The 18,497-nt window shown below is 41.0% G+C and overlaps 2 protein-coding genes across 7 annotated transcripts; one reads left to right on the top strand and one right to left on the bottom strand.

The window, feature by feature from the left end:
- Positions 1 to 54: 54 nt before the first annotated feature.
- Positions 55 to 13,468, bottom strand: LOC112227885 (hypoxanthine-guanine phosphoribosyltransferase-like). Of its 4 annotated transcripts, XM_042308411.1 has the most exons (11): positions 13,330 to 13,468; positions 11,220 to 11,263; positions 10,867 to 10,973; positions 10,558 to 10,644; positions 10,163 to 10,346; positions 7,464 to 7,529; positions 4,288 to 4,305; positions 2,533 to 2,615; positions 1,996 to 2,042; positions 1,582 to 1,658; positions 55 to 495 (listed from the first exon to the last, which is right to left on the bottom strand). In XM_042308411.1, exons 1-11 carry the CDS (start codon positions 13,361 to 13,363, stop codon positions 448 to 450), a joined length of 795 nt encoding a protein of 264 aa, XP_042164345.1. In that variant the 5' UTR covers positions 13,364 to 13,468; the 3' UTR covers positions 55 to 447. The 4 variants fall into 4 exon arrangements, with proteins under 4 accessions (XP_042164345.1, XP_024248628.1, XP_042164347.1 ...); XM_024392860.2 differs by lacking the exon at positions 10,558 to 10,644; XM_042308413.1 differs by lacking the exon at positions 4,288 to 4,305.
- LOC112227884 (threonine synthase-like 1) lies at positions 12,680 to 18,278 on the top strand. 3 transcript variants are annotated; one of them, XM_024392858.2, is made up of 3 exons: positions 12,680 to 13,214; positions 14,862 to 16,301; positions 16,584 to 18,278. In XM_024392858.2, exons 2-3 carry the CDS (start codon positions 14,886 to 14,888, stop codon positions 17,394 to 17,396), a joined length of 2,229 nt encoding a protein of 742 aa, XP_024248626.1. In that variant the 5' UTR covers positions 12,680 to 13,214; positions 14,862 to 14,885; the 3' UTR covers positions 17,397 to 18,278. The 3 variants fall into 3 exon arrangements, with proteins under 3 accessions (XP_024248626.1, XP_024248627.1, XP_024248625.1); XM_024392859.2 differs by having other exon boundaries at positions 12,680 to 13,004; XM_024392857.2 differs by lacking the exon at positions 12,680 to 13,214 and adding an exon at positions 13,489 to 13,627.
- The last annotated feature ends 219 nt before the right edge of the window (positions 18,279 to 18,497 follow it).

Genomic DNA, 18,497 nt, shown 5'->3' on the forward strand with positions numbered 1-18,497 from the left:
ACTCGGCCACTGATAACCCTGACACTTTCTCTTCACGGACGCAGGCACAAATAATTTGTTATTTAAAATTGCATAGTTTATTTCTTTGAGCTTTGCACATATTAGATCATTGGGGACAAAATTAGTATTTTACAAATACATATAAATGCATATTATGTAAAAGCATATTCTGTCAACAATGTAATATGATGTTTACAAAAACAATAGCATATGTAAAAAAAAAAACCTCTTAAAATGTGGCAATCAAGGTTGTATGTAGCATGAATAACACAGATCTCATATTTGTTTTTGCATAAAGCACATGCAAGGTGTGTTTCTTCATATGAAATTAATAAACTAACAATAATCCTCAACAGAGCACGGAAGAAGATATGAGAAGGGAAGGCACTTGCAGCCACAAGTTGAAAACTGCAACTCTGAACAACCCATGTATGTGTTGACTTCTCTTCAAATCTTGTACTTCACCTTTCCAATCTCACTTATGACACAGATATGCTGGAGGGAGGAAGAGAAAGAGGGTTGTTCCCCTCAGTCAGATGTTAAATCAAGCGAGCAACACTTTGATCGTTTATAGACCGTCACTGAAATATGTTTTAATCCCCCATGTTTACAGAACATAAATTAGTAATCTGTTGTGTTTTATCTGCTGGAGGGTTGAAATACCACGGTGATGACGAGCCCTCAGAAGATAAATGTTTTGAGCTGATTAGAGATTGTGGAGGGATGTGAATTTGGGAAAGCAAGGTCAGACTTTCCCCATATGACAGGAATCATCTCGCCTCTCCATTATGCTAATGCACTGAACTTTACATCATTTTAAGATTAAAAGTTCAAAGGTCATCCAAGGTCAATCTCAAACTGATAAATGAACACTTCCTTGATAACAATCATATGACTGTACTGATATGTAGCATGTGCTAACTGGTAATACTAATAGTCGTTAAGTGGGGAATTAAGATGACTCACTCTGCCAGATAAGCAGATCCTAACCCTAACATCCCTCTCTTCACCTTCCGCCCAATTTCTGTGATGAATACCACACACACACACACACACACACACACACACACACACACACACACACACACACACACACACACACACACACACACACACACACACACACACACACACACACACACACACACACGGTGGTTGTGTGTCTGGGGTGCTGTGTTTCAGACAAATCTGAGTAGTACATTTAAAATAAGGGCAGTACATTTAAAATAAGAACACTGTAACTCAATTTAACATAGGAGTGTTGGCATGGGGCACAGCGCAAGAGGTCAGGAAAACATACAGGTATTCCAAAACATACAGTGCACACATACACAACCCCGAACACACAAACTCTCGAAGGCCCATGCGCCCCAAGAAGCACCCGCACCCGCGCTCGCACACACACACACAGAGAAAGACACACACACACGACAGAGAGGATACCTGGGTGAGTTTAGATTTCAGGGAGAGAAGTGTCTCTTTGACTATGTTTACTCTCAGCTCCCGGCTCTTTCATCCCTTTCAAACAGCACTTTAAACTAAAAGGTCATGTGTCGTTCAGAAATAAAAGTAGAGCCTTACATTCAGGTCACGGAAATACTCGTTGTAGTCCAAAGCATAGCCCACGACAAAACGGTTGGGAATTTCAAACCCCACATCTGTTGAGATAAATACAGACACAGAAAAGTAGATATATGTAGAGATGGCCTGAATAAACCATCAATTCAAACTTGAGTCAGTGCCCGGGGTTATATCAGGTCTGTATAACAGAGAATCTTCTTGAAAAGTCTCACGATCAAACACCAACCTCAAACAAAGAACCTTGAAATGAATTAAACAATGAACATAGAACTTTTAAAATGCTACCTCATTCTAAACCACCTGGGCTTTAGACTGAGATATGAGTAACATGACATGTACAGTATAAATCTTGTTCTGACGGCTGAATGAAGGATGAGTGACCTCCTGGATGGCATTAAACAGAGACGCACTTACAGTCTGGAAGGCTTCCAACCACATTAGAGACCCTTTTCACCAGCAGACTGAAACAGACACGACAGTACAACCATTAACGAAGCTAATATCCACAATAATTTGCAATGAATCATGCAGAAGCGATTTGAACTCGGATGGAAAAAAATGTACAGTGAAACTACATAAGCAGTGCATGACTACATTATAGTGAAGATGGCAACAGGGAAGCTATTCTTATCCTTCAGACAGGAACAACACTGATTACGGAAGCTTCAAAGGGGGAAACTAAGGGCAAACAGTACAGTACCTATACCATTCTAAATCAAAACAATATTGTGCAATACATATGGATTGATTTATGAAAACAAATGCAATACTAACAGTATTCAAGCAATGAAACACAATTGCAAACTTGACATAAAACAGAAGACAAATTCAAGTTGAAGTATGGTGACTGGAGGCATGCATATCTATAGTAACTACGGAAGAGTGACATCTTGTTCCTGTGACAGCCGCCCCCCCCCCGTGGACATGGAGAGCTCTGACAGACTGACTCACCCGGCGACCTTTACCATCTTGGGTTCAAAGGCCTCCACATGCTTCAGAAGCGCCTTCATTGTCTTTCCTGTGTCGACTATAGCCTAGAGGCAGGGGAAAGAAGGGGGATAAAGGGAGGGCCGTAAATGTGGACTGCTCTCAGAAGAGAATGGATCGCAATAGCAAATCGCTATACCGTAAATTAATCCATATATATTTTCTACAGATATCAATGACAATGTTTTGCTTTGAAATTGTTCCTTGAGATCTGAGAACTACACTAATTATATAGAAGTACAGAATGCAATGTGACAAGATTCATGCAATTGTGTGTGTGTGTGTGTCACACAGCCCATCTAGAATATTGATTGAATCTTAGATGCTGTTATTCCTCTAGAGTGGGGCTAAACAGCCATCATGTGGTGAAGGCCTAGTGTTTATGCATGGATGACATCAGTCTGGAAACTTTCACATCTGAAACATCTCAAAGGGGGGAAAAATACAAAAAAGAGAGGTCTGGCCTATGTGCACCAGGAGGTTGGAGGGTAGGAGGAAAACTATTCATTTAAAGCAATTATTGCCTGTATGCAATGATAGACATGTTATATGTTATGATGTAATCTATGCAATTTATCAATCCCTTGCCATTTGGCTGTTATTGCATAATTTAAGACCTGATTATCAAAATAGTGAATGAGAATAAGTGAAGAAATGCAATATTTTCATATTTAAATGTCATATTTATTTATAAGCAGCTGGGTCATGGAGCAAGACAATGATCGAAAACACACAATCAACTCTACATGAAAATGGTTAAAAAGCAACCAATTTGACATTTTGCAATGGCCTAGGCAAAGTTCAGACCTAATCCCAATTGAGATGTTGTGGAAGGACTTGAAACAAGCAGTTCATGCTTGAAAACCCACAAATGTCGCTGAGTTAAAGCAGTTCTGCATGCAAGAGTCGGACAAAATTCCTCCACAGCGATGGGAGAGACTGATCAACAACTACAGGAAGCATTTGGATGCAGTCATTGCAGCTAAAGGTGGCACAACCAGATATTGAGTGTAAAGGAGCAATTCCTTTTTCACACAGTGGAATTGGATGTTGCATAACTTTGTTAATTAATAAAATAGGTATATATTTTTTTTTGTAAACTCATGTTCCCTTTAGCTAATATTAGGTTTTGGTTGAAGATCTGATAACATTCAGTATCAAAATCATGTAAAATTAGAGAAAATCAGTGAGTGGGCAAATACTTTTTCAACTGTACTTTGTAAACAACAGGAGTGGACTAACAGTGAAATGCTTACTTAAGGGCCCTTCCCAACAATGCAGAGGGAAATCATTTAAAAAGTCAAACACGTACTAATAGATACACAATGAGTAACGATAACTTGGCTATGTACAATTGGTACCAATGCCGAGTCGAAGTGCAGGGGTACGAGGTAATTGAGGTAGACACTGCATGTACATATAACTAGGAATAAAGTGACAGGTAGTAAACAGTAGCAGCAGCTGATGTGATGAGTCAAAAAAAGTTAGTGCATAAAGGGTCAATGCAGATAGTCTGGGTAGCTATTTGGTGAACTAACTGTTTAGCAGTCTTATAGCTTGTGGGCGGAAGCTGTTCAAGGTCCTGTTGGTTCCAGACTTGGTGCATCGGTACTGCTTGCCTTGCAGTAGCAGAGTGAACAGTCTATGACTTTATTCAAGGCATCAAGGCAAATTCAAGGCATTTGCAATACTGTACCGTGAGATGATGCAGTCACTTACCTCTACAATCAAGACATTCTTTGTGCCATGTAAAAAAACAAAAAGAAGAAGAGAGAAACCCATTTTTAATATCTCTGAACTGCAACATCACAACAACTTCCATTCAAACATAGGGGCAAATACTTGGGAGTTTGACTTCTCACTTCTTAGACTGTAGCTATAGTGACAATCTTGGATCTAATTTTAGTCCCTTAGAGACACACAGACATGTCATTATACTCCCTCATAATATATGGTTGTTCCTAACATTGAGCCAAAGGCACTTCCAAATGTCTTAGACAGTAAAGATAATTACAGTTGGACACTTTCTCTGGTGCAGGGGTTCAAATGACAGCCTTTTCCCCCTTGGCTGTGTATGAGGCTCTTTGTCTGGCTGGTGGAGTGTATCTATGGTTTGAGGCGAGTGCTCTGAGAGAATGCAGGCAGGAGGCCAATGTTGTGGGCCTACACGCTACACCTGAACCGAGTTATGTAACGCTATGAACAGGGAGTAAGGATACGTAACTATGCTGAACAAAAATCTAAAACGCAACAGCAACAATTTCAATGATTTTACTGAGTTACAGTTCATATGAGGAAATCAGTCAACTGAAATGAATTCATTAGGCCCTAATCTATGGATTTTACGACTGGGAATACAGATATGCATCTGTTGGTCACATCTCGTCACAGTATTTTTGCTATTGATAAAATGCAATTCTGTTCGTTGTCTGTAGCTTATGCCTGCCCATACCATAACCCCACCGCCACCATGGGACACTCTGTTCACAACGTTGACATCAGCAAACCGCTCGCCCACACGAAGCCATACACATGGTCTGCGGTTGTGAGGCTCGTTGTTGTAGTGCCAAATTCTCTAAAACTACATTGGAAGCAGCTTATGGTAAATAAATTAACATTAAACTATCTGGCAACAGCTCTGCTGGACATTCCTGCAGTCAGCAAGCCAATTTCACGCGCCCTCATAACTTGAGACATCTGTGGCATTGTGTTGTGTGACAAAACATCACATTTTAGAGTGTTGTTTTCTTTTCCCCCAGCACAAGGTGCACCTGTGTAATGATCATGCTGTTTAATCAGCTTCTTGTTATGCAACACTTGTCAGGTGGATGGATTATCTTGGCAAAGGAGAAATGTTCACTAAAAGGGATGTAAACAACTTCGTGCATATCATTTGAGAGAAATAAGCTTTTTGTGAGAATGGAACATTTCTGGGGTCTTTTATTTTAGCTCATGAAACATGGGACCAACACTTCACATGTTGCATTTATATTTTTGTTTAGTGTAGTAGAGAGAGCGAGACAACATGGAAACCTTGAGCAGAACTAACCTGCTTTGCCCCATGGAAAAGATGTGCACAAAACAGCCTCAAACAACTACATTAGTGATTTTTATATGACCTTATTCGATATGGATTACATTTCCCCTCAAGAATGTTAAAGATACGAAACACAAACACTTGGAGGTAATAGGTGCATTATTCTACCAGACAATGTACTACATCATTCTAACCCCCTCCACTACTCCCAAAGGCTTTTGCCCTCATACTGCTATCTGTCCTATTGCTGAAATCTCAAATAAAATCCTGTACATGCCTCCCTTCTGTTGATGATGGACTGGGAAGGGAGGTAGGCTATAGAAACTCTACCCCATGCAGAGATTCCTGCAAAATCAAGTCATTTGACAGATCTGTTCTTGAACCTATCCAACTTACATATTTGCAGCAGTGTTATGCATTTGAACTTTAACACTCCTCGACTTTCCATGATGACATTTGGGATTAGGAAAAGCAAGTGCTGTAAATGGTATGCCATTGCCAATAATGCTAGTTGACGGTTGGCCAGAGTCCTTGTGCCTAATAACTGGCACCCCTTATGACTGGCACATGCCCCAATGACTGGCACCACTCAGCTGTGCCATGGGGTGACGGCATGACGCTGAGATGGCAGCCATTTAGTGAAGATTAATGGCAGCCATCTAGTTACCCTTAGTGAAGATTAATGTTCCTGACTTGTGTAAATTTGCTGGGTTAGACAGACAGGTATTCTTGTTGACCTCCTAACCCTAAGCAAAAACAAATCTTAGGTAAGGTTTTTGCCTGTTCAGTTGTATGTAAAAAAAAAAATTTTTTAACTCCTCATGACATTGCCTGCTGTCCTCTTCTGACTCCTAAAATATGCCTTACTACTGAGATAGAGACAGTAACTATGTGCTGTAAGACTACATTCTATCTAGATGGGGGTGTCAATTCCAACACCAGTCACATACCATCCTCTTGAGCACCCTTGACTTAAACTCCATTAAATCTTTCATTGTCTTTTATATGGGTTAGGTTACAGTGTGGGGTTGATGATGGTCCACCAAAACCCTATTTTTATCGTCAAGTATTTCCTCAGAAAGAGGATATTCCTGGTGCAACCATTTCTGTACTGTCCACAGGACTAGATTAGTGATTCATTCTCAACCTGGTGATGGCTACACCACACTGACAAAGTGACTCTTATGAAGGGCACACAAAGAGGATGGTTGTCGGGGAAGACCCAAAAATGTATGACGCGCCGAATGAACGCAGGATGACACCCAGTCACTGGGTTCACTCTCTTTGCTCCAGTCCATAAATGTAGTTCAGTAGAGACAGTTCTACACAGGAATGTCTTAAACTATCTGTCTCTTGTGGAAAGACCTAGCCTTTGCCTCACGCCATAGATTTTAAAAAAAGAAAGTATTTTCATGAGATGGATCTACTATGCCTTGTGGGACCACTGGGACCACTGCTTAGACATAGAGGGCCACACCTATGTGAAATATAACAGGGTAGTTCATCCTTCAGCTCAATCTTCTTATATCTTCTTATAGATCGTATACCTTATCTGAATTTGTCTTTAAAGTGTGTACATGTCTTTCTCTTTCTTCCTTCACCACCCAAATGAGCACACATTTCCAAGAGCCCTGTCGACGCTCAACAGCAGAGCTGAGCACTCCCCCTTGTGGCTAGTTATGACCTTATATCAAAAAACGTTGTTAATGCTCAAATTCTTTAGAAAAAAGTGTATCTGAATGCATAGAATCTAATTTCCCAGAGAGGGATAAAAATGGAAAGATTATTTACAGAAAGAAATCAGGTTTGAACACATGTTCATATAAAATTATTACAATTTATTTAGGCACGTACATACCTTGCCTCGTAGAACAGATAGATCTTGACTTCCTATTATGTGCAGGTCCTCTGTTGATTGGTCATTCTAGAGAAGAAAAAAAAAAAAAAACTTTTTTGAGTGTGTGAACAGTCACCATTCTGTCCTGGACAGAGGCAAGACACAGATAACCTCACAGAGATGTCCCCAAACATGACATCCAGGACAACTACGCTGCACAGATCAGTGAATTTTCCATGACGGTGACTGTCTAGTGTCTACGTAATCACTATCATTTAGACAGTGAGGCTTTAGATGGAATGGGAAAAGGTGAGAATGAAGGGCAGTAACAATGGAGCTAATGCATTCAGGTCAGCTCAATTCTACAATCATGCTGGAGTCAGATATTTCAGATGCTGAGTTAGCCAAAATACAAAATCCCAAGTGAGAGGGACAGGGGATATCTAGTCAGTTGCACAACTGAATGCATTCAACTGAAATTGGTCTTTATTTATTTACATTTAACCCAACCCCTCAATCAGAAATGTGCGGGGGGCTGCCTTAAATCGATGTGAAATAAATGCATGTCCTTTCATAGCATAGCGAACAATGAGGGGACTGAAATTGTAATAATTTACAATAATTTCTCATTTCACGTTTAATTTCCTTAAACTAATTTCCTAGCGCTCATATCGAACAATCCTAAAGTACACTATATATACAAAAGTATGTGGACATCCCTTCAAATTTGTGGATTCGGCTATTTCAGCCACACCTGTTGCTGACAATTATATAAAATCGAGCACACAGCCATGCAATCTCCATAGATAAACATTGGCAGTAGAATGGCCCGTACTGAAGGCACCGTCATAGGATGCCACCTTTCCAACAAGTCAGTTCGTCAAATTTCTGCCCTACTCAAGCTGTCCCAGTCAACTGTAAGTGCTGTTATTGTGAAGTGGAAACGTCTAGGACAACAACGGCTCAGCCGCAAAGTGGTAGGCCACATAAACTCAAGGAATGAGACCGCCGAGTGCTGAAGCATGTAGCGCATAAAAATCATCTGTACTTGGTTTCAACACTCACTACTGAGTTCCAAACTGCCTCTGGAAGCAACGTCAGCACAAGAACTGTTCGTCGGGAGCTTCATGAAATGGGTTTCAATGGCCGAGCATCCGCACACATGCCTAAGCAAATGCAAATCTACCAAGACCTGGCCATCCCTCTAAACTTTCAGCTCATACAAGGAGAAGACTGATCAGAGATGCAGCCAAGAGGCCCATGATCACTCTGGATGAACTGCAGAGATCTACAGCTGAGGTGGGAGACTCTGTCCATAGGACAACAATCAGTCGTATATTGCACAAATCTGGCCTTTATGGAAGAGTGGCAAGAAGAAAGCCATTTCTTAAAGATATCCATAAAAAGTGTCGTTTAAAGTTTGCCACAAGCCACCTGGGAGACACCAAACATGTGGAAGAAGGTGCTCTGGTCAGATGAAACCAAAATTGAACTTTTTGGCAACAATGCAAAACGTTATGTTTGGCGTAAAAGCAACACAGCTCATCACCCTGAACACACCATCCCCACTGTCAAACATGGTGGTGGCAGCATCATGGTTTGGGCCTGTTTTTCTTCAGCAGGGACAGGGAAGATGGTTAAAATTGATGGGAAGATGGATGAAGCCAAATACAGGACCATTCTGGAAGAAAACCTGATGGAGTCTGCAAAAGACCTGAGACTGGGACGGAGATTTGTCTTCCAACAAGACAATGATCCAAAACATAAAGCAAAATCTACAATGGAATGGTTCAAAAATAAACATATCCAGGTGTTAGAATGGCCAAGTCAAAGTCCAGACCTGAATCCAATCGAGAATCTGTGGAAAGAACTGAAAACTGCTGTTCACAAATGCTCTCCATCCAACCTCGAGCTGTTTTGCAAGGAGGAATGGGAAAAAATTTCAGTCTCTCGATGTGCAAAACTGATAGACATACCCCAAGCGACTTACAGCTGTAATCGCAGCAAAAGGTGGCGCTACAAAGTATTAACTTAAGGGGGCTGAATAATTTTGCACGCCCAATTTTTCAGTTTTTGATTTGTTAAAAAAAGTTTGAAATATCCAATAAATGTCGTTCCACTTCATGATTGTATCCCGCTTGTTGTTGATTCTTCACAAAAAATTACAGTTTTATATATTTATGTTTGAAGCCTGAAATGTGGCAAAAGGTCGCAAAGTTCAAGGGGGCCGAATACTTTCGCAAGGCACTGTATATACTCTTCCATCTCCAAACATGAACCAATTATTAATAACAGAAACAACAGGTTGTTTCGATTTCTATTTTCCTCTCTTATGTTGAATAAGTATTATCCTAACTGTTCTGGTCGGAAGTCAGCGCTAAAATATGACAATTTCGAGATTTTAAGCATCTGAACAGGCCTCCCAGTTGCTCTGGTGAAGGGAAGCCCAGCTGCATAAACAATACATGCTGAAGATTTCAAAGGACAAATAAATAGGATATTGAGAGATCAACCAAGGTGCTCCTCAACTACATTAAACTAGAGAACCTCATATTCACTATGTTTATCTTTACTTCATCATAAGCGATTGATAAATGATGTGATGATAGAGCCTTTCAAAAGACTCTTAAAGAACTTGATGCACTGTTGTTCACTGTACATTATTTATACTCAATGATTGACTACTGTTGTTGTTGTTGTGTGAGGGTGGGGTTACATACCAGGTAGCTCTTAAGCCTAATAAACTCCACTCTGGTCTCCAGGTGCTTGTTGGAGTTGCGGCATTGTACCTTAATGAACTCCACCAGGTCGGAACAGAACTTGTACCCTCCCTTCAGTACACACAGCACCACCATGTCATGATCCCCAATGTCATCCATGATGTGTCGGGCCAGGCGCTCTGTCCTACAGTACAAATCATGTTAAACATTCCCAGGAAATCACAATTACACAGACAGAGCATTGTGTGTGTTTGTAATTACATTTCGGGGTCACATGATACCACAGAGTTGATGCTTTATCACTAATTGCCAAGGCATGCAGTGTGTATGATGCACACACACACACACACGCAATGGTATTGTTTATTGTGTACTTTCAATACACAGTTCTCAACTCAATGACTTCTTGAAGTCCTCCAAGTCTCCCTGGTTGGTAAAAATGTGGCACGCACCAGCATTCCTTTCCACATGAGGTAGAAAACCTGAACTGTGAACACAGGCCAATGAGTGCACCAGGAGAAGACCAATAGTGGGTTAGAAACTGGGGTGCTATTCCTATTTAAGATCATCCTTTAAGCACAGTAATGTAGTAACATATGTTCCATATTGTAAACTACAATAACATAAATAGAATAGTAGATTGGCTTCTGATCACCTCAGCAAATTGGTGAAAAGGTTTGTAAGAATTATACAATAAATATTACCTGTCCATGATAACCCCATGTGGAATGTAGACACTCTCTATATCTTCGCGGTAATGCTCTGGATAAGTGAAGAGCTCTAAACTGTATCCGGGCCAATCATCTTTAATCTAAGATATGATAAACAAAGATAAGAAACACTTGCAAAGTTATGATAAATTTATTCATGAAATATTCCCATAGGCTATATCTGTAAGTAGCCTGTCAATTTAAAAAGTTCATGATCTGAAGACAGTGCTTGATCAACTGAAATCAGCTCCAACAAGTTACTCAAGAAAACAAATCACGATAGGATAAATATTGGTATATTACAATAGACCATAGACCACTAGAAAACAAAGTCTGAAGCTATTTACCACAATTCCTCCTTCCATTCCCGTGGCTCTGGATGGAACGCATTCTGCCATGATGTTTTTCCGCGATGACAGACAGTTGAAATAAAAAAAAATCAGTCAGCAGACAAGGACTGAAGGGGAGCGAACAAATTACTACAATCACAAGCAAGATAACGGTGAAGTAAGTGTTCCTCGAAGTAAACACGCCCTGTATTATGACAACTTTTCCACTTTAGAAAGAGAGATTATTTGTGCAATTTTAGGCTGAAACTCAAAACTAGCCAACAAGTCAAGCATGCTGTGGTCATGCTAAAGTCATTAGTGTGACTAAAAAGAGGTGATTGTTGTTTTCCAGTCCTTCTGAATAAACCACCGAATGGCACAATTAGATCCACGGGGGTGGATAATCAGCTGCATGGGATTTCATGTAGTAGTTTTCCTGTAGGCACGGATGCTTGCAGAGTTAAATACCAAAAAAGTGAAATCATACAAAGTATCATACAAATGTGAAAAAGTTTCTCTAGTGGTGTAAAAATATAAACACAGAATTAGATTTAGGAAATGACCTCAAGTGATATTGAGATGTAATCTCGCCCTATTGCTAACTTTCGGTAAGTTTGGGTTCCTTGGAGTGCTCGAGCAGTTATTTCTCTGGAGGCCACTTCTACTTTTGTTGGCCCCAGTCTTGTTTGGAACCTTATTCATACTTTTTGCATGCTTAACTTGTGCCCTAAACATTGATATAACTTGACAATGGAATAATAAAAGAGAAGATATAGTACAGTAGCTAGATCATTTCAGGACATGAGTGCAAAAATCTGTCAGATGCCCTGTGCACAGTGGTGCAGTCTTTTTCACTGTCCAGGTTGTGGGAACAAAGTATCCCCACACATTCCCAATCCCCCACACAGAAACATAGGTTTAAGAAAAATATTAAGCTAGCTAACGTTAGATACAGTAGATATGCCCATGGGCTGTGTGCAATGCAAATAAGTTTACATAGCTAGCTAACGTTATACAGTTAATTTGTTAGCTATTAGTAGTTCACAGTGTGGGAAGAATATTCATCTTGTTTCTACGTTTCCTGATAAAGTGAGAGGTAAAATCCTCCATCTAAGATTTGAATGCAATCTGCGTTTTATCTGTTTGGCCTTCTCCCCATTTACATGTAACACGGTACTTACGAAATACAGTTTGTCCCTTTACTTTTCTCGTCCAATGTGTGACAATGCGAAAACTATGCCATATACAGTGATTCGAGTTGTGGCCAATGAATAATGGTAAAAGGCCAGCAACACTCCGTATTATTCAGAGCGCAATTGAATGACACCATAATACATTCTACAGACCCCACTGAGTATTCCCTACAATAATCTTACTGTGGCACCCACAATATTTTTAGCTCAAAAAACAATATGTATTCCATATAAAGTGACTCACATTGTGGCCGCCAATGGAATGGGTGGAGCAAAAGGCCAGCCTAATTTCTTTGACCTTGGAACATGTTTTAAAACATACATTTAATGCAAATGTCACTTAAATATGATTCATTGTTAATGTTTAGACAATCATTTGTAATATACTGTATAATTAATAATACAGGTAATTGACACTTTTCTACTATTACGTGGGGGACATTTATTTCGAAAATGTCCGAAATTCCGTGACCCGGAAGTACCTTTTTGTTGTTGCTGACGAGAAGGTTAAGTTGAACGTGGCTGACATTGGTTTACTTTCATCAGCTCTGGCTTTACTCCGATAATTAAACGTTACTAGCTAAGATACTGTAAAAAAAATATCATCCAGGTAGGCCAAGTGTATAAAATATATTAAAAGTCATTATCGACTGATGCATGCGTCACATAATATCAGAGAGCAATCTCTTGATATAAAAGTTGCTGTAGCTAGCTAGGTACAGTAGCTATGTAAATAACCTATCTAGCTAGAAACAGTAGATGGGTAAACGAATGTCCAAATATATGTGTCAAACAGAACAGTGTTTTAGAAGACAGAAATGTAAGTATTGACCCTATCGGGTCTATTTAGCCCTTGATCATGACTCAGTTCCATTACATTACACGAGTCTTTTGACGAAGGCGGCTTCTTTAGTGGGGTGTTTTGTTAAAATTACCTGACGCTCGATCTGAAGATGAATTAACACGCATCGCTTGCGGTACGGTATTGGAAGCATAAGGACCTTATCTTCCATAAGCGAGAAATAATCATAAAAAGGCTAAATTAAACCCCTTGATAGGGTGTTTTGTGTTCCCATACGGCCATATCGCCATGTTACAGCGCTTGTTTACGGAAAACAGGAGCGACCACGTGCTAATGAGCTATATCGCATGCTCAGAAGTGTAGTAGAAATGTAGTTTCGTTGGATGGAGGCAGGCATCCATAGCTGTATGGATCTGTGCAAAATTGCTACAGTAAGTGTATCTTTTTCATTTGAAGTATTCTTTCTCGCTGATGAATAATAACTGCTATATGTTTCGAAAGCCTTGTCACAAGCGATGATTTATTGACGTTTCTTAACGTTAAATATGCACTATGCAGAAATCGCTCAACCATTTCGTTGTTGCTAAAATTCTAATATTTTTCCTAATTCCAGTTTGTTACAACAAGCTAGTATAATGTGGAGTATCATTGTACCATCTAAACTGTTGTGAAATATCTGTTCCATAACCAAAATTGACAGATCTATTTCTATGTTAGTTTCGTTGTGTCCCCCAAAAAGTTCAATATTACAGCTTTAACCCAGCATTGGGATTATTCTTATGGACAAAGCTAATTGACTACCACAGTATGCGTCATTAAACCCAGAGATGGTTCCAATTGTTTATCCGACATACATTTTTCCATCAGTTATTTTAGAACTACTTCATATAAGGTCTGTTTCATCTAGGCTTGCCCTGGCTTTACGTTTTGATAACCGAGCAAATCGCTCTAGGACAAGGTAACTTTTATCAATAATTAGCAATGCACATTTCTTTGAGTAAATTGAGGCTAATACATTGATAAAACGCACCTTGCCCGATAAATAATTACACGGCTATCAAAACGTCACAAGGTAAGCCTACACCAAACGCACAATTATTGTAATTTCTTTGTAAAATGAATGGCGGGAAAACCATTGGAACCATTTCTGTGTTTTATGGGTATTATGATGCGTCCACTGTGACGGACTATAGCTGAGAACTGTAGGGAGAAGGCTGCCTAGAGTTTGATAGCTAGGATCTATTAATCTTTTAAAAATATTTAAAATCATATTCTTCACCAACCATCTCCCTGACTACCTTCCTCTGATCAAGCCATGAACTGTCCCTCTCCACCTTTGGCACTCAAAGACATGGCCTGTATTGATTGACCTAACTATACAGTAGCTAGGCTACTGATGATGATGATGTATTGTTTGTTTGTGTTTTGGCTTTTGAAGCACTTTGTTATGAAAAGGGCAATAGAACATGTGTAAATGATTATTCACACTGGTCAAGTGACTTAGCGACAGCTAAACTTAGTAACTGTTGTCAACATGTACAGAGGCTACATACATTTTACATTTCAACAGCTCCTGACAAGGAACTTACATAACTGAACATATTGCCTGTCATTATTTGATGTCATTAACCCTGTACAATCAGTCTCATCTTATCTGTCTTACAGATTTGACATAACAACCACATCAAAATGCTTCCAGTAGCCTACCGTCAAAGGGTGAAAATGTTTATAGCGATGGGAGTGTTGAACAACACACGGCAGCTTGCTCTGAAAGCTGTGAGATGGCGGACAAGCCCTTTCCCAATATCCAGATCGTGGCTCTCTACTGTACCCCAGATAGAGGACCGAAACATCCTGCTAATGGGTCTGCCTGGAGCAGGAAAAACCTCTGTGGGGCGTGTTGTTGCTCATCGACTGGGAGTGCCTGTCATTGACGTGGACGACCATATCCTGGAGGCGATATGGAAGATGCCGGTGGCAGACAAGCTGGCCGAGGTCGGAGGGGAACGTTTCCTGGAAGAAGAGGGTCGGGCTCTGTGCAAATTATCCACCTCTGGTAGTGTCATCTCCCTAACAGGATCCAACCCACTCCACTCTGGGGCTATGCAGCACCTCAAACGCACTGGACTGGTAGTGTATCTGGATGTAGCCACCGATGACATCATACAGAGGCTCTCCAGGATGAAAGTGAACAGGATTGTGGGCCAGGAGGCTGGGGTACCCATCAGGCAGATCCTACACTACAGGAAGCAGTTTTATGAGAAATGGCTTGACACTAGAGTGCTCTGTGGGACTGGAGATACTGTTGAGGAGATTGCAGAGAAGGTGCTTCAGGCTGTGGGGAGATACCAGAACTCGAAATCGGAGACCTTTGTGTCAACCAGGAGGGAGAATGGATCATCTAGTGATTCAAAATACTTCAGTGACGTTGTTTTAGAGGGGTTAGCTCCCGATGGTGGACTGTACGTGCCCCAAAAAGGCTTTCCGAAGCTCGACGTACGAGAATGGCTAAGATTAGCAGAAATGTCCTATCCTGAACGAGCCTCAGCCATGCTTGAAAAGTGCATACACCCCATGGACATCCCTGGTACCGATCTCAGAAGAATGGTGTTCAAAGCATACGGGGTTAACTTCGCCAGCGAGGCCATTGCACCGGTGAAACACCTAGTTCATAACCAGTTTGTGCAGGAGCTCTTCCACGGCCCCACTGCTTCGTTTAAAGACCTGGCCTTGCAGTTGATGCCTCAGCTCTTCGCCTATTGTCTCCCACAAATGTGCAACTACCTCATCCTTGTGGCAACATCCGGTGACACCGGCAGTGCAGTGCTGAGTGGGTTCGGCAACCTTCATGACCTGGACCGGCAGAGGGTCGGCGTGCTGGTGTTCTTCCCAGAGGAAGGAGTGAGTGAGATCCAGAAGCGACAGTTGACAGCCTACAAAGAGGGCAACGCCAGGTCTGTCGGTGTCCTATCCGACTTTGACTTCTGCCAGAGGGCCATTAAGACCATGTTTGGGGATTCAGGTCTGACGGGGCATTTGGCTGTGGAGTATGGCACTGTCCTCAGCACTGCTAACTCCATTAATTGGGGAAGACTGCTACCACAGGTGAGGTCCTGCTGTTAGATGACACAGTAGTACTTGTGTTTTTAAGGCTCAGAAAATGTGCTTGATGTATTATTTTTTATTTGCATTATAGGGGATTAACAACCCCATCTTAATTATATACAGGGGTATGGGGGAATACATTCTACATGAACATTAAATACATATAGCTATTCTAAACAATTGTTTTATTTATTAATTTCATTCAGTCTAGGCTACTAATGTCTTGGTATGTTGTTGTACAGCTCAAGTAGCATTACTTCCTTACCTCCTGTTTCTCCCCAGGTGGTCTATCACGCCTCAGCATATCTAGATCTTTTCAAAGATGGGGTTATCAAGTTCGGAGAGCCCATCGATGTATGCATCCCTACCGGTAACTTTGGCAATGCCATGGCAGCCCTGTACGCTAAGCAAATGGGAATCCCGATAAGAAAAATCATCTGCGCTTCCAACCAAAACCGAATCGTTTCTGACTTTATTACGACAGGGGTGTGTGATCTCCGAAACCAGCCCCTCATTGCCTCGCTTTCCCCAGCCATAGACATCCTCAAATCCTCCAACCTGGAGAGATTTCTCTACCACACCTCAGGTGGTGATGGCTGTCTTGTTAGAGATCTGTTCACACGCTTAGAGAAAGACCAGTACTTCAAAGTCTCTGAGTCATTGCTCCAAAAGATCCAAGAGGAGGTGGTGGCTGGCTGGTGCTCTGAAGAGGAATGTTTGGCTGCCATCCTAAATGTTCACACCAAAACTGGTTACGCGATGGACACTCACACCGCCGTTGCTAAGGCGGTTGCCGACCGGCTACAAGACCCATGGTGTCCAGTGGTGATCTGTTCCACGGCGCACCACGGGAAGTTTGCCCCCACCGTCCTCAAAGCGCTGCGGTGCCCGAACACTCATTACAACCCCTCAGATCCTGTGGACCAGCTGAGGGAGCTGGCCTCTGTAGCGTCCACACCTCGGATGCACCAAAACATGCTTCGGTGCCTGAAGGAAAACAGTAGAGGAGAACATACAGTGTGTCAAGCAGATTTCAGTGTGTTAGTGGAGGAGGTGGAATCCATGATTCAAGACTCTTTCTTGAAAGTTCTTTAGGTCTCTTTCAGATAAACAAACAGGTAAAGACTCTGGGGTAGGGTGGTACATTTGTATTTTCATTCAGTGTGTTGAGGGCAGTTGAAAATGAAAGTCGGCCCATTTAATTTATAAATCATATGAATTCATGTGGTTTTTTTTTTTTGTCTTATGAATTGTGCAATATATCTCCTTATTTGACAGGATTTGGGTTTAGGTGATGTTTCTACAGCAACTGCAGATGTCATAACATAAATCTTTTGTACCCACTAGATGGTGATATTTACCACATGGCTCCTATGCAGCCAAGAGGTCCCCTCAGGTTTCATGATATGTAGTCGTGGTTCAGACGCTCCTAACTAGCCCCAACGGCCCAATACATGAGACTAAATTGTGGAGTCATTACCTTGTGCCAAAGGAAGAACTATATATAGAACTAAATATGCTTGTTCATGTTTGTCATGTGGTATGGTTTAACCCAGATGTGCTGTTTGTTACAAGCATTTCGCTACCACCCGCAATAGCATCTGCTAAACCTTTGTATGCGACAAATACAATTTGATTTGCTCTTGTTTATTTATTTATTACAAATGTATGTTCATTTCCCTTTTGTATGTACTATGTAACTGTCATATTACAATCATCAACAACACGAAGGACATACTCAGGTTGATATTCATCTGACCATTGGTATTAAATGTTTGTTTGTGTAAAGTCATTATTCTCTTTTGGTTATGAAGATTTTTGAGTATGGCTTCATCCACTGAACAACAGTTACACATCAGTCAGAGTGATCCATAAATAAGAAATACAAATTTTGCTGGGAAAATATATTTCTCTAGTAAACAAACCAAACTGCTCTCTGAGAATGAGTGTAATTGTATCCAGAACCACCCTCATCCTCCACTTCCAGAGAAGCGATGAGAATAGCTGAGGTGCTGCCGAAGCAAAATGGCAGATCTCTCCTCGTGACATTAAAACCTGGCTAATTAATCTCGACGAGGTTCATGGTCCAGTAATTGCCGGGGAAAGTTGGAGAGGCAGTGAGAACCTCCTATCAATGTCCACACACTCATTAACTAGGCTTCTACTAACACCGCTGGCCTTTATTGCGGCACAAAA

The sequence above is a fragment of the Oncorhynchus tshawytscha genome, linkage group LG29 (assembly GCF_018296145.1).
Source record: "Oncorhynchus tshawytscha isolate Ot180627B linkage group LG29, Otsh_v2.0, whole genome shotgun sequence".
Classification (NCBI taxonomy): domain Eukaryota; kingdom Metazoa; phylum Chordata; class Actinopteri; order Salmoniformes; family Salmonidae; genus Oncorhynchus; species Oncorhynchus tshawytscha.

Coding starts and splice junctions, on each gene's coding strand:
- LOC112227885 (XM_042308411.1), bottom strand. CDS start 13,363: ATGCGTGTTAATTCATCTTCAGATCGAGCGTCAG. Junction 10,645..10,866: donor CATGGGGTTATCATGGACAG/GTAATATTTATT, acceptor TTCACAGTTCAG/GTTTTCTACCTCATGTGGAA. Junction 10,347..10,557: donor GGACTTCAAGAAGTCATTGA/GTTGAGAACTGT, acceptor TTTGTACTGTAG/GACAGAGCGCCTGGCCCGAC.
- LOC112227884 (XM_024392858.2), top strand. CDS start 14,886: ATGCTTCCAGTAGCCTACCGTCAAAGGGTGAAAATGTTTATAGCGATG. Junction 16,302..16,583: donor GGGGAAGACTGCTACCACAG/GTGAGGTCCTGC, acceptor GTTTCTCCCCAG/GTGGTCTATCACGCCTCAGC.